Source organism: Anomalospiza imberbis, chromosome Z, assembly GCF_031753505.1.
Source record: "Anomalospiza imberbis isolate Cuckoo-Finch-1a 21T00152 chromosome Z, ASM3175350v1, whole genome shotgun sequence".
NCBI classification, from domain to species: domain Eukaryota; kingdom Metazoa; phylum Chordata; class Aves; order Passeriformes; family Viduidae; genus Anomalospiza; species Anomalospiza imberbis.
In genome coordinates, this window is record NC_089721.1 from 67,902,344 (window position 1) to 67,918,275 (window position 15,932).

Here is a 15,932-nt window from a genome sequence, read left to right on the forward strand (position 1 = left end):
CCTGCAAAAAGCCAAAGCAGATGTTATCTGTAGAGCACTGTAAAAATAGTCCAAGAGAAATGGCTCAGAATAGGGGAAAAAAAACTGCGCCACAAATTAGCTAACAGTACATTGGATGATTATAATGACTACCTTATAGCATCCAAGAATTGTCAATCATACCTTAATGTTTATAGAAGTGAGAAGTCAATGTGTAGTTGTTTAATTTGACATGACTCTCAGTCTGAGAAAGTGTAATCGCTGGAGGGGACAGTTAAGTAGCTGTGCTCTGTGTCAGCCTGTCTCGCTCCGACTACTGCACTAAACGCTTTCCTGATGAGCGATAGATTTGTTTAAATACCAGGATAATTGCTAGTTACAGCATCCAACACTCTTAATGCCTTGTACTACATCTGTATTGGCTCTTGCCTGAGGCTGTTTGAGGTTTCTTCAGGGAACAAGGCATGTACCTTCAATTAGATTTTTCTCCTTTGGGTTTTGAAGGGTAATTGTTGCAGACATAAATAGGCTATAATATATTACATTTCATTTCTTCCAAACTTGTTGAAGTAGATCAGACATGCCAGTGTTACAGCTGCTTTCTGCTTGTGACATTTTTGTAGTCTGCAGTACTGAAAACACACAAAGAACAAGACAAAATGTTTCTTCACCGGAAAAATGGAAAAATACCAGACTTGTAATACTATACTGGTGCAAAGCCAGTGAACTTGTTTCGCTTGCAAAAAAGTATTTGCTTCCCTTCGCTGCTTCCACACGTGTAAATTATGATCATATATAAATATTAATGCTGATTGTGAATAATCAGAATAGGAGAGACTCAGCTCAACTCTCTGTAATTAAAAGAGTGTCTGCATTTTACCTTTTTAGTGGCTGTTGGTGTTCTGAGGAGAAGACTGAAGTGACCTGGTGGTTTCTGCTAGGGTGGTTGTCCACTGATTGCCTTTTGCTGAACACATTCCTGTTTTGTCACAGCACACACACAGTGGAGCAGCAGCAGCAAATGCCAGCAGCTCCCTACCCTTCCCTACAGTGTGCCCTCACCTCTGCTACTAAAGGTTCTGCACTTGGTACCCACAGGCTGATGGAAGAAAAGCTGAAGGCCTCTGTGTGTGGAGGGATTGGGGGGAACATTTATTTTTGAAATACACTTTTCTTTAAAGTCTTACAAAATCTTGATATTGGTTTTGAATTATGTTGGGAATTGAAGATTTAATTTGTGGGGATTCACTTTACTAAGCGATGAGGAAAAAATGGGAGCCGGGTTATACAGAATATTCACTGTAGTTCATAGTGAAATAAACCAAACCATTTTAATTTAGTTTCTTCTTTAACATTGGCAATTACATATTTGCATTTATTCCATGCTTTCTCATAATTTTACAGTGCCAGTTTCAAAGCTCTGTGCTTAATGTTTATGTCACAGTATTTGTTAAATCAATTAGATTTCTCAAGCTGAAGATTTGTCGGAGGTCTAAATCTATGCTGTGTGTAGGTTAGTTATTTATTACAAGCATAGCATTAATCATGTATTAGACTGCTGAAAATAAAAGAATGTTCCTAGTCCAGTTGGCCAGTAGTTTTGTTTCCTTTCTGGGCATAAAAGGAAAAGAAAAATCAATGAGAGCTCACGCCCATTTGTTTATAAATAATTTTGCCTTTCGAGCTCTGTTTCCGAGCAATTGCAATAACTGCAAGGAGGGTTCTTTTTTCCCACCCTGGAACAACTGTTTACACTGCTTTAGTGACTGTTTTTTATTGGCTATTGAGTTTATGAAACACATTTTGATAAATTTCAGTTTTAAGGCAGATTTGAGATATCTGTGTATCCATAACTATATTATAAATTTTTCTGATTACTTTCAATCAAGACTTCACTCATGTTAGTTGCTGTTTCCTCCCTTGGATAAATATGAACTTGTAGTTCATAAAGCTGTCTCTACCAGCACATCTTACCTCAGTGCTTCCCTGAATCACAAGTGTTTTCAGGATCTTTAATTTTGTAGATTGAGTCTCTTAATTCTTCCAAAGGCATAAACACTGCACACAGATTTGTGCAAACAGAGTCTACATTGGAGTGAAATAACACTGGCTTGTTAAGCGGTGTCTGGTGTATTCCTGTTAGTTCCCTGGGACTACCTGAAATGAATATGCAACTGCCTAATTGTAGTGAAAAAGGCTTACAAGAGGGTTGGTCTGTAATTGGAAAATAACTGCCCCTTCTCAGCTGTGGAGCTGACCTCTGTAACTGTGACTCTAAACTTTCCAACTTGGACCATTTCATCTCTTTTACTTTCTGCCTTCAGCTGCTGTGTGTGTATGGACTAGAACTGCCTTCCCTATCTTTCAAGAGAGGGAAAAACCCCTGCTTTGACCCTGAACAGCACCAAGTACAGAGATACTGTGTCATGCAAGATCCTTGCAGCCTATGCTCTTGACTCCCTTCACCACCCTATGTCCGTGGTTGGTTGCAGCAGGGCTGTATGATGCAGGAGAGGATGAGCTCCAGTTTTCACTTACCTTCATCCTGCCTTGCCATCAGAGTGTCGAACCACCTTCTTACTGACCAGAGTTGCATTCTGCACTATTGAAATTAACAGAGATGGAGTGTTGGAGTGATTTCCTTGGAGGTGGGCAGTCTTTGACACAGCCACCAGGGTCTGGATTGGGTCCAGAGACCTGTCTTAAAATTTTCTCTACAACAGATGACAACAATAAAATTCTGAATTTCTGTTTATCTGTTTAACTATTTTAGAACTTTCCTGCCGCTATCACTATCTGGACTTCAGAGAGTGCTAGGCAAGGGCAGGGAAGTGCAAGTTGAAACTTGTTGGGTAGACTTGCTGCCATTCCAAAGTTAGTAAGGAAAGATGGCACAAGAGGACCTAATACCCTTGAAGGAAGGTAACACAACCAAGGCTTTTGGGCCCTACTGGCAGGCTCTACAGCATGTAGACTGTAACCAGTGTGATCTCAGAGGAGTTTCAGTCCTTCCTAGCAAGGCTGCTGCTGTCAGGATCTGGAAGAAGATGCTGGCTACTGGTGGGTTGACCTTCCCACTAGATGGGCATCACCAGGTGGGCTGTAGGCCATCACTGGGCCTGGGGAGGTAAACAGATGCTGCAACAGCAGCATCATTAGACACAGCCCATGCTCTCTAGCTGATGGCACACACTCAGCATTACTTGTATTGTGTTCATGGAAATGAATATAAATACAACACAGCGGATCTGTCTTAAGCCTAATGTTGTGTGAAACTTCATTTAACTTACTTGACTACCTCAAAATGTTTTGTGTTCTGTTGTTGTCCCTAGTTACTCAAGTATTGTGACTTACTGCAGCAAGGTTCCTAAACTTTGGGGGAAATAAATCTCACTTTAAAACAAGTAGCAACATTTTTACTCCACATATACCCATCTTGTGCTGTTTATTTCATCAGTACTCGTTGAACCATTTTACTGTAGATCTGCTGAACTTGCATCCAGATTAAAGTTAATATGAAAAATGGTAATGCCATGGTAATACTAAGTCACTTTAAAGCCTTCTGGGCTTTTAAAATTGCAGATTCACTTAAATAGTAAGATGTAAGTGGTAAGGCTTTTTCTTTGTTTCCTCTTACTCAATTTCGGGCACAGTCAAAGTTGAATATAGTGTTGCTCATGCTGAAGTCCATGACAAACCTCCTATTCCTTTTGCAGCTGTGGTACAAGTTGCAGATCTTTGTCTTCTCCCTTTGCAGCAGAGACAGTTGAATTATAAGAGAATTTTAAAAGTAAATGAACCTATTTACAAGTTGAAAATATATTGTATTTACCATAACAGATCACTTGCATTGGACCTAATATTTTTGACAGATTGTTTAGTAACCTCTTGACTTCCAAAAGCTTGCAAGTTATGTCCAAAAACATTTTAAACTGTATAATACATCACTGTTGTACTGAGACAGTGCTCCACACAGGAGAGGCATATGGGATGCTAAGTCCTGCCTTGCTACTATACCCAGTAGTGGGACAGTCTAGGGATTTGCAAGACTTTGGCCCCCACAGCACAGCAATTTTGTGCAAAACCAGTCCTGGCAGGGTAAAATGCGCAAAATAGAAACTTAGGCCTGCGCACCAGCAGCTGGTAAGATAGTTATATATTTCTCATGAGAAATGATTGATATGTTTATATTTTAATCTTGTTGTTAGAATTTGATTACTATAGGAGTAAGAAAAACAATCCAAAGAGTGGATTTGAAGTTCGTTTTTTTCTCAGTGCTGCCTGTCTTTTGTCAGTCTTCTAACACACCAGGGAAATGTTTTTTTGATGGGGAATCAGTCTCCAGTGTTGTGTGTGGAATAGAGAGGTAGTATCTGACTTCCAGGAATAGAGAAATTGAAGGTCCCAGTTTTGTCACAGTCTTGTTACATGATGAAGCAAATTACTTCATTCCTCTGAGATTCCCTGCTGCTCCTCAGTTAGTGACAGATGTCCAAATACCCCCTATATTTCACAGCCCCTTTTTAAATCTTCCTTTGCTGGAAATCAGTGCCACCTCCTATGTTTCTGTGTCTGTTCTCTAATCTTGAATCTTTGAATGGTTTGTTGGTGGTCTGGTTTCTGTTTTTCAAAAATTCCTGTTTGACTCTGATGCAAAGTACAGCAGTGCAAATCATTGGGTTCTCTGGTGGACCATGAATATCTGAGAGAAGTAAGGATCTCCAAAAGTAGGTCTGCTGGTCAAGAGTTACAGCCTGAAGGGGAAGCATGTGCATCTCTGCAGTGCTGGCAATTCAACACCTATTCTTCATTATTATTCCCCATGTAGCTGTGCAACTGTGTGCCCAGTACAACACAGGGGATTAAAAAAAGGACTGGAAAAGGCTAGGGAGGGAAAAGGGAGATAACTTTTTGCATTAAATCATGACACCTTTCTTTGTAGTGCTACTACCAGGTTGAAAATCAGTCAAGTTTGTGACTTCATCCCAGCTCTTTTGTGGCTGAGGTTCTCATGCTTTATGTGTAATCATACAGAATGTTTTCACTTATAGATGACTCAAAAACAATCTACAGAAATGCCTGTTTTACATTGTTACACAGCAGTGGGAGGTGCCTGCTTTATGTTGAGATGCTGGAGAACATATTGCTTCATGTCTTACAGCACAAAATCTTTCTGAAATTATTAAAATAATGCTTTCTTTTTGAGAGGACTAGCCATTAGGGTTCCTGGCAGTGGAATATAAACTGGGGAGGTTTCTGTCGAGGTGCACCTCGCTGGGACCTGACTCAGTAGAGTGAGTACTTGGGGTGAGTACATCCACAAGAGGCAAGTAACCATTCATGTCTGCCAAACAGAGAGAGTTTCTATCAGCTGAATTCTGCATGTTGCCTTTCAGTCATTCAAAGCAAGGGTAGTCACCTTGCTTTGAATGACTGAAAAAATAACAAACTTCAGCACACCTGAAGTTTTCCTGAGGTTCTTCATCCTATGCCTTTCCTGGCCTGCTGCAGTGGCTTAATGACGTCAAGTTAGCCACAGAATGTAAAGCTGGTGATAAGAGAGAGCGTTGGTCCATCCATACTGCTCTGCTCCAGTTGGTTTTGCATGCAAGCATGAAGGGCAGTTGCTTTATAGAAGATTGGTATAGTTTGAAGCTATGTTTTGGAGTCTGAGTAAAAAGCCTAAGCTTCCCAAGTACCACTTTAGCATCCTGTTTGTCTAGCTGGTAGTGGGTGAGAAGTGGAAAGCTTTATTTGATTGTTTCACATACTACTGTAAGAGAATTTGAAACCAGAGGTGAGGGAGTCAACAGGAGAATATTTTCTCTGGCTTCTGGTTTCTAATTACATGAGTTATAGCCCTACCTTCTTAGTTGCTAAAACTGCAAGCATGAACTGGAAAAGAATTGAGATAATCCATGATAAAGCATACTGAATAAAGATCTCTATTCAGACATTTACCTTTTATGCTGAGTTCCTAATGCAAAAATTAATGCTATTTGAAAATACACAATAAATGTGTCCTACTGTGGACATCCAAGATAATCCTAATTATCTTAAATGTTAGTGACAAGAGTAGGTGTTTAAGAAGGGGAGAAGGGCAGTGCAGTGAAATACTACACCCATATTAAGAGAAATAGATGGATTGTACATTTGTTTCAAGATCCTTAGGCTTATTTTTATTTTTGCATCAAAAAGCAGCTCTGTTTGTTGCTCTTGTAACTTCTTTTCAGCAGGAAAATATCTACAGACATATATTTCTAGAACTGGACAAGTTTCCATTGTGTTAATAGTTTGCAAAGCAGAAAAGGATCATCACTCCTGTGTTCTTGCAAGTCAATTCGCTTTGTGGTCAGCACAGAAAAGTCCATTACAGATTGATCACAGGAACAGTCACAAGGACATTTCAGCAGGTCAAAGTAATATGTGGAGTTTATTTTTAAGGCAGACCCATAGATGAATTTTCTTTTTCCCCATGTAAACTGCTTGGTATCAGCCTCCTCATCTTATGCACTGGTGCACCTCATACTACTGCGAAGAAGTCTGCATTCACAGTATGTTGTTGTGACCAGCTGCAGCAAGCAGAAACCCTTGGCTTCAAGTGGGCTTCCAGGATTTATCCCCTGGTCTAGATCTGTGGTGAGGCCCAGTGGACGGAGGAGAAGGACAGTCAATACAGAAATGCATAGCACATTTATGCACTTGTGGATCTTGGCAGGAATTTTCAGTAGGAACCATTTCATCCTGGCAGTAGTCCTGAGCAAGAGAGATGTAATGAAGAAGATAGCAGTTTGGAGTTCTTTTTACTTTAGTTCATACAGAATAGAAACAAAAGAAATAAAATATATTGGGGATTCACAAAGTGCAAGTGTCCTTCAAGAACTTGCATTGCTGAAGCTTTACAAAATCAGAATCTTTGTGTTCAAAGAAAATTTTCAAAACATAGGTGATTCAAGTTCATCTCTTCTTGAAGTTTCTCTGTGGCCTAAGAGGAACCCATGGACCCATTGGCTCTTGACTGTTGGTGTCCTTGACTGTTGGTGCCCCTGCACAGGGCCAAATACCGGAACATGAGACTGAACACATTGCATGGCTGACTTATGATCAGTTTTTTCACCCTGGTGTAAGTCAATAGTCCTCCATCTTTTTAAATAGAGCGTTCATACAGGAATGGATCACATGAGTGGTATCACAGAGGCAGGTTTTCTTTTTGACTATTTGTTAGTTAACTCTGCTTAAGGAGTTGAACTTTTGTTCAAGAACATAGGGTTAAGTACTCCCAAAGGTGAGAGGCAGCTGTTACGAGAATGAACTTGACCTTCCTGCATGTGTTTACTTGGAGGCTGCATCTTACCCATCTTATTATCTGCAGCAAAGTCAGGACAGACCCTGACACTCTTGCTGCCATTCTGTTTTCTCTATAACAGGAAAATTGTGCTTTCTTCCATTCTCTTTTTTTTTTTTGTATATCTTCTCAGTTGCTGAGACAGCAGCTGAGGATTCTGATAGTTCTCTGGTTCCTAGTGGCTGATTTTGCAGCACTAATTGTTTTGGGGGTTTGTTTGGTTGATTTGGGGTTTTTGATCTAATGCTTTGTCAGGCAGTTACCATAGTGTTACCGTAGTTGCTGTAGCCTGGCAGTTCCTGTCCACCCTCATGCCAAAAACTTAGGCATTCTTTAGTGATGTTCCCATGCCATCAAACTGGCAATGGCATCTAGTTCTCTATCCTACATGTGTGGTGGCTGTGCTGACCCACAAGAGTGCACACCAGGAAGAAGTGAATGGCTCTTAGCAGTGTGTGGGCCTGACATGCTTGCTTACTCTCCTTTCCCTAAGAAAGGTGAAAGAGTTTTAAAATAGTAATAGTACCACAAATTAATTCTTATTTAGCGTTTGATCATTTTTTAAATGTATACTCAAGAAAATACATACTTTCCAAGCATGAATGTCCTTCTGATTTCTTGCATCACTGAAAGTGTATTAGTCTTTTCAGTCCACTGAATTTTTGGGATCACTCAAGTTAAAAGTCACTGCAGTTACCCGTGTCAGAAGACATAAGGTTATGTGTCTGTGGTTGGGATCCCTTCTCACTAGTTTTCCTGTGTGTTATTAGCTGAATTTTTTTCAGATTCATATGGCTCAAAAGTATTCAGGTGCTTTCCGAAGGGTAAAAGTTAATTAGATTAGGGAATAGTCTCTAAAAACTGTCATAGACCCAATTCTGGTACTGTTATTTACACAGATAAGGGCTGTGTAACAACTGTGGGAGGATCAGCCACAAGCCCCAAACAGATGAAACTCATATACTTAAGTCAAAAAGAACATGGGTTTTGTTTCTTTGAACTTGGAATTTCTACATTTTATTGCTATATGATTAAAACACTGGAACAGAATGGCTTATTTCCTTTTTGCTGCCTTTTTATAGCTACGAGTTCCAATCTGAGTATCTTGTACTTTTTATCAGCATTGCATCTACTCCACCTTGCTTGACTTCAGTGACTGTTGACTGCAGTGGAGTTCTGCTCAATAAAGCAGTCCAGGTCTGAATACAGAAGTAACAGTCTTACCTGGTCGAGGTAGATCTTGGTAGGGCCAGATTGTTTTTAAAACTTTTGTGACTCTTACTACATACACTTAGCATATTCAGAGAGCAGGGTATATAGCCCAGATTGTCTAATAGGCAAAACTTTGATTAATTTGGAAGTCAGTGGGAAAACTAGTGGAGTTTCACTTATCCAGGAGACAAAGGAGCCACCACTTGAGATGCTAAGAAACAGATTTGGTTGTCTGTCTACCAAAAAAAGTTGTCTTCTGTGTCATTCCACAGGTCTATAACTAAATTAACATAGAGTTGCTCAAAAAGTAGACCACAAAAACAAAGTGGCACTTTTGCTGTGGTAGGGTTTTAACTCGGTACTGTAGCATGTTGAATCTACTGGATTCTTAGTGTTTGGAAAATTAAAAAAAAAAAAAAAAAAAAAAAAAAAACAAAAAAAAAAAAAAACACACAACTCCAAAAGCACCAAAAGAAATCCAACACTTTCTGAAACTTTGTTGCAGAGATTTATAGATCTCAGTATTTAAAAGTGGGCCTTTACATCACTTCAGGCACTTGCATGCTTAGAAGTATTAACAAATCATTTAAAATAAATAAAACTTTTGTCCATTGGCTACTTTGGATTAAACACAAACTTATCCCCTTTTAACCTCAGTCACTTCCCTCATACTTTTGTCCTAGAGTCTAGGAACACACAAAATCCTTATAGCATGTCCTAATCCTTCACACACCTTGGGCTTTGCTAAATCAGAGCAGAATGAGGTTCTGAGATTTGGAGAGCTGAACCCTTGAGCCAGCCAGCCCTGTTGAAGTGATGCCAGCTGCAGTACAATATAATGCAAGGCACCTTATGGAGAAGGAGATGATTCCTGGTGCTAGACCTGGCCATATCCTACCAAAGCTGCAATTGTTGATAGGCACAACCTAAAGCTGTGAATTACCATTGAGCAGCTAGTCTGTAGGACACATCAGAAGAGGTGATAATTCTGCATTTTCTGTTGGTTATTTCCCCTTAAACATTGGCATGTGGACCTACAGAGCATCTCTGCTCTGTCATTACATAATAGTCAAAGCATGAACCACCCTAACAACATACTCACCTGAAATAGTGTACGGTGTGTGTTTCAGATCATGAGAGTGTGGTGCAGATGGGGCCATACAAGTGAGTATGTTTGTGCAGCAGAACAGAGTTTCGCTCTTGGAAACCATAAGGATCATTTCTGATTCTCCAACACTCTGGTTTCAGGATTGGTGGGCTGGAAAAAGTAAAAATCTAAACAGTTGTTCCCAGCTGCAGGTTACGTAAGTGCAGTTCCAGCCATCTCTAAGTGCAAAGCAGTGCACTGGTTATTTTACTCCAGGAGACGTTGGAGACCTCCTGTTCGGCAGTTCTGTGCATTTGACCACATAGCAAAGGAATACATGATGCTGCAGACAAGACTCTTCTTTCTGTGTCATTAAAACAATTAGCTGCATTTGCAGAATATATAAAAACTGCTGGAAGTTGCCTTGACTACCTTGTCACTCCCTCATGTCTAAGCACTGTATTCTTTTCTTTATATTTTAGCTGGGAAAAAATGTAATACAGGGTTAATATCCCATTCCCTGGAGTTAAAAAATTTATGTCAGCTCTAAAAGGCAATAATAGGCTCTGCTTTGGCAGAGTGATGTTAGAGCCTTAGTCATCCCTTATATGCATCAAAGGAGACACTTGCATTAAATCAAGGAGTCAGGTTCTGCAATATCAAAAATGGTAAAAACTCCCTAAAATGAATGGAAATAGCTATTTTGTCTGCTCATGGGTTAAGTAGGTGAAAATGGTGTGTGTGATGCCAACTTCTTACTGTCTTTTTCATCTCTTGGTAACCAATGTTGTGTTAAAAACAGGACAAATTTGGAAGCTGAGCTGCAAATGGGAGTTACAGTAGAAACACAGGATACTGCAGAAATGGAATTATGGTGTTTTTTTAAGAGCATATTTCTAATTTTTCCATGCGTAGTGGGCTAAACCCAGTTGGTGCAGTTTACTTTCCTTGAATCCTGTTGAATTTGACAGGCTATCAAAGTCAAGCTTGACTTCATCTTTTTCATTGAACTTCAGGACTACTGTAAGTCCCCAGTCTGAAAGCACCCAGGGCTCACGTGTGGAGGAGCAGCTCACTTAGGCACAGCAGTGTGATTTCAGGACAGAGTTTAAGCCTCAACTGCATATTCCTTGTTTTTGTGCAGTTGTACTAGACTCATCATGCTTCTAAGAAACAAGCAATGGCTATAAACAATATTCTCTTTTAAAAGACCACAGACTGGTAATACTTTCCACTGAGCAGTAAAATCCAGAATGTAGAATTGATGATAAAGGTGTTAGGGGCTCATGAAGCTCCTGCTTCGATTTAGTTTCCCTCCAACTGCCTCAACTACCGATGCATTTTGCTAATTACATCATAGATTTTCCTATTGATGAACAGAATCTGAATTAACACGGGAAGCACTAATGTTACCCTTTCACTATTATTGTTGTACAAGAAGCCGTGGCAGATGCTGGCAGTTAGCTACACAAACATTAGTATTAACGATTGGCCATTTGGAACTGGTGACAAACTGCCGGCTGCTGGAATCCTGAGCCTGAAACCAATCAGGAAGTTAATGAGGAGAGAAATTACCACTGCAGCTTCCCCTTAATTATATTCATGGTAGGCAGGAAGGGAGTTTTGGGGGTGGATCTCAACTCGTATAAGGTTAAGAAGGTCAGAGACCCTTTTACTTGGTTTTTGTATCTACTGCAAATTGCAATGTTGCAACCGTTCCTAGCACTGCATTAGTTTTAAATTTCATAATATTTGGCCTCAGCCTTGGGCTGCTCAAGGCAGGGCCTTAGGTCTGTAGGCAGGTAGCTTCCTTGTGGGTGGAGGGATACAGCCCTGAGACCTGAAGTTGTTTTCTTCCCATCGTTTCTCCCGCTGTTGACCTTGGCGGGAGGAGGGAGACCAGCACCTCAGCATGCCCGAGCGAACAAGTTACCCCTCTTCCCGGAGAGGGGAGATCTGTGTGAGTCTTCTCTGGTCAGGGCCAGGGGGTGTCTCAGGCACGGTGTTTTTTTTTTTTTTTTTCCCTCTGTTCCCCTCACTCGCAGTGTTTTCGCCGCCCAGCAGCCAGGACTCCGGCCTGGGGTGCCTGTCGAGCAGCAGCGAGAGCACCAAGGGGGACCTGGAGTGCGAGACCCCCGCGCAGCCCGGCAACTTCGCGATGAGCCCCGTCCAGGAGGGCGGCGAGTAGCCGCGGCGCGGCAGCCCTCGCCCGGGGCAGGGTGGTACAGCAGCAGCGTTCTCGGTTTGCTTGTTCTGTTTGGGGGTTGCGGGGGACGGGCGGGGGGTGTTTGGTTTCTTCTTCCCAGGTGCGGGGCAGGACGCCAGCTTCCCCGGGGGCCGCCGTGGGGCCTCCCCGCCGCCGCCGCCAGGGTTGGCTGACGCATCCTGCCGCCGAGAAGGCAGCGCGATGCCTCCGCCGCCTGTCTCAGGGGCGGGGGTGCCGCCGTCGGGGCAGAGGCGGAGAAAGCGTCGCCGAAATGCGGGCAGGGGCTCCGAGTAGCGGGAGCCAAGATAACCGGGAGTCCTGTGCCGGTCCCTCCCCGTGCAGGGGCCCGTAACTCATCTGTGGGAAACATCATCGTGTTATGTCTTCCTGACGGTTCCTTTACAGGCTAACGCTGCTGCTTGGTCTGGGAGTTTTCTTCTCTTGTCGACAAATTAACATATTTTGCATATTACAGTTGAGTGCCTTGCTTTAGATTGCAGTCTAAACTGCAAGTAAGTAAGTCCCTTACGAGTTGCCATGAGTTTTGGCGTTTGTTATTTTATTAAAAATGAGCTACGGTGTTCTTTCCTCGTGCTACCAAAGCCAATCTGAAATGAAACTAGTCTAGAAAAATTCATAGTTCTCTGTAGTTGCAGCTGTACCTGAAATAAAAATGTTATTGATGACTGAATTTTCTTGTGTGTATATTTGGTGAGCTGTATTAAAACAGAAAAAAAAAAAAGAAATTACTTGTATTTTCTTCGCTCTCTGCTTTGAAAACATCTATTTGATTTCACCCCCATCTGTTGTAATCAATAACCTGACCATCTTGTTTTTTATTAAATGCACTTACTCTTAATTTCATCCACCAGTGGTTTTAGAGAGAATAATGTGGAGTTACCTATATAGGTTTGACATTATAAATCACTTCTTGAGGCTGAATCGTATAGCGGTATCGATTGATCCTGATATATCACAGAAATTTACTGTCACTTCTGTTTTCAATTAAAGATACAATCAGTCAGATAATGACTTAATTGGATTTTACAGAAGATTGAGTTTTATTGCCCAGTGCTTTACGAGTTTAGTTAAGGAAGATCATTTTATCACACTTGTCAGCCTGGTCCCGCGGCTCCGTGCCCTTCTGCCGCTGCCACAACCGTGTCGGCGGCGCGGCTCCCCGGAGGGCACGGCAAGGCGGGGCCCGGACGGAGGCGGATGCTCGATTCCACCCCTGCTCTCTCAGTCCTCAGGCCTTGCTGAAATACAGCTTCTTAATTCCGGGAGAACGTTTCACGGCTCCCTTCCCCTCTCCCCTTCCCCGGGCGCAAAGCATCCTGAGGGGTGTATCGCCGGGCGGGGACATGCCTGCCCCGGGCGGTGCTTCCGGCCCGTTCTTGGTGCGGAGAGGCTCAGTTCCCGTGCCCGGCGCGCCCTCCGGGAGCGAGGGGCCGCCTCGCTGTCCCGGGGGAGCTGGCCGCGGCAGGCAGGATGGCCTGGCCCGGGCGGCGCTGGGGTTGCAATGCCCCTCGGAGAAACTTGTGCTGCTGGCGACCTGGGCCTGTTTCTGGTTGCCCGGCTGAGGGGGGAGCCGCCCTGGGGACAAACGAAGTGGGATTTGCCCCACTGTGGCGCACGGGGGACGGGGAGTGGGAAGGGAAAAAAGCCGTGCTCTTTATATAGACCAGTGTGGGACCTGGTTGGTGACAAGGGCGTTGAGAGTAAGTTATGGGGGGAACAAACAGTATCCTTCAGAAGACTGGGGCAATCCTGCCTGGAGCACCAAGTTTTGGGGAGTAATTCACATTCAGCACTGAGTGAACTTCGGTGGAAAAGATCGCCGATGAAGGACGGCCGAGGAGCTCACGCCCCACCCCACCAAGAGTGGGAAGATGCGGGATGATATGGGAAAGCCTGGGCCCCCTCCTGTGGGAAGGCAGTGGCTGTAGCTGAGAGCGCCGGCCCTAGGTGGATGCTGGGCCTGGTCGCTGCCCTGTGGCAGGACGTGGCCTCGCGGGGAGCGGCTGCGCGCCGCTGGCATTTCTCCCTGGCCTGTCCGTGGGTGCTCTCTATTTGCACGGCCTGGGACGTTCTGCCCTTTGATCTCTGGGACTCCTCCGAGCAGAGCTGACGGGGTTGCTGCATGGAGCACGGAGACTTTTCACGGGCTTTTTGGAGTTAGGGGCGGTTTGGGGTTTGGTTGGATTTTGTTTGTTTTATCTGTGGCTGTAGTTGGTTTCTTTGTTGCTACTGTTTTGTTCATGTTCCCTTTTTTGTTTGGGGGTTTTGTGGTTGGGGGTGTTGTTTTGTTTTTTATTTTGCTTTTCCACTGCACCGCAAGTCGCCCTCTTCCCAAGTATCTCTAGCTGGTTGGTGAGCAGTGACCTTTATTAATGCTACTCCTCTCAAAAAGCGCGTTCCTTGCCCCTCGCCAGGCAGCTTTGACTGCTAGTTTGCGTGACCCTGTGCGGAATTCGCATTTTCCTCGAAGTCTTCCATGAAAGTTTCGCCCCGCTCTAGCGTGGCGCCCCACCATGCAGCCCAGCAGAGCTGGCATTTTGCTCCTCTACTTCTTAACTGTGTGCCCTCACAGACGGTCAGAGACACTCAGAGTCACTCTCAGAGCGGGAAATCATGCCTAATTTATTCCTGTCTTCTCCCTGTAACGTCGGTAATGCCTTAAAGCAGTTCGGGCGAGGCGAACTAATCCTGTCGTTCGCACTCGCTCAAGTGGTCACCAGCATCCCGGGAACGCCCCCTCCCCAAAAGCTTACTTTAGAGCAGTGCAAGCACTAGCGAACACTCCCTTCGGCCCGATCCCCTCCTCCGCCCGTAGTACGCGGGGAACGGCGGGGCACCCCGGCGCAGCAGATACTGCGGCTGCCCGTGTCCGCCCGGCAGAGATGCGGCTCACGGGGAGTTCCAGCGCCTGAGCGGTAGCGCCGAGTCCTCCGGGTGGCTCTACATCGAAAAGTCGCGAAATGCCAGCGGATTCGGGCCGGTTTCCAGCCTGTTCCCCGCCCTGCCTGGTCGGCAGGGGTTCTTTAGCCCTTTGGCTGAGCCGGTCTTTTCCGCTAAATGTTATTTGCAGCATACGTTTCGCACATTCATTCTCTTTCGGTCTATTATTCTGGGCGCTAACTGCTAACACCTCATTGTCACCTTGAAATTTCCTCTGCTATTTTGCAATTAAAAGCTTAATAGCCCTGGAAACGGAGTTCAAGTCGCGCAGTTTACCATCGCCACTTCGTCTGAAAAGCTTTCTGCTGGGATCTCATTATGTGCTTGAATAAACCTTTTCGACGAGCAGAAATGGGAACCGGGGTTGTCAGGTGTTGGGTTACAATGGACTTTCAGCCAGGGGACGTTTTGCTAACATAAATACGAATCTGGCCCAATGGGTAGATGTTCTCAAATACTAGGACATGGAAACCATTCTCATCAAATAGGAGAAAAGGATTACAGTATTATATCAAACGGGTATTTCAGCCTAAACGCCCGATGTGCAGCCAAGCGAGAGAGGTGTCCCCGGTCCTCCGCCAACCTACCGCCGCGCTGGGCACCTCGGCTCGGGATCTGGCAGCTGCCCGGCCGGCTGCGGTGGCGGAGGCGCCCCGCAGGACCCTCTCCAGCTAGTGGGGAAATAGGGTTTTCCACCATCATCACCGCCCTCCCAGGCAGTTGCACCCCGTTTCTTCGTTTAGGGGGAACGGATTTCCAAGGGTGGATGCGCATCATCTTACATAGTTTTGTGATAATTGAAAGGGTGGTCCACTTCTTTCTTTTTCTCCCCTCGATGAGGACTCCCGAGTGCGCAAGAGACCCCGCAGGGGAGGCCAGTTGCGAGCTGCAGGGTTCAGTGCATGCACTCTGGCAGCAAAAAAAATTATGTTCTATTAGCACTGACAGAAAATGCACTGTTCCCTGCATCTGATCCGACTCACCTCCCTGGCTCGGTGCGATATACAGATGGAGTGCTCATCCTCTCCACACCCCGCGCACAGCCTGGGGGAGAGAGATCACGCTGAATCACTCTTCCTCTAGAAGTAGAAAAGTAACAAGGAAAGAGCCTAGTAATGACATACCACGCAAATAACTTCGTA

General features: G+C 44.2%; 1 protein-coding gene across 2 annotated transcripts in view; it reads left to right on the forward strand.

Annotated features, from left to right (window-relative positions):
- Positions 1 to 12,520, forward strand: part of DMRT1 (doublesex and mab-3 related transcription factor 1) — a 57,304-nt gene extending 44,784 nt beyond the window's left edge. For both annotated transcript variants that reach the window (XM_068177494.1, XM_068177493.1), the window contains one exon: positions 11,669 to 12,520. In XM_068177494.1, the coding sequence (XP_068033595.1) occupies positions 11,669 to 11,785 (117 nt within the window). In that variant the 3' untranslated portion in view covers positions 11,786 to 12,520. The remainder of the gene's footprint in view (positions 1 to 11,668) is intronic.
- The last annotated feature ends 3,412 nt before the right edge of the window (positions 12,521 to 15,932 follow it).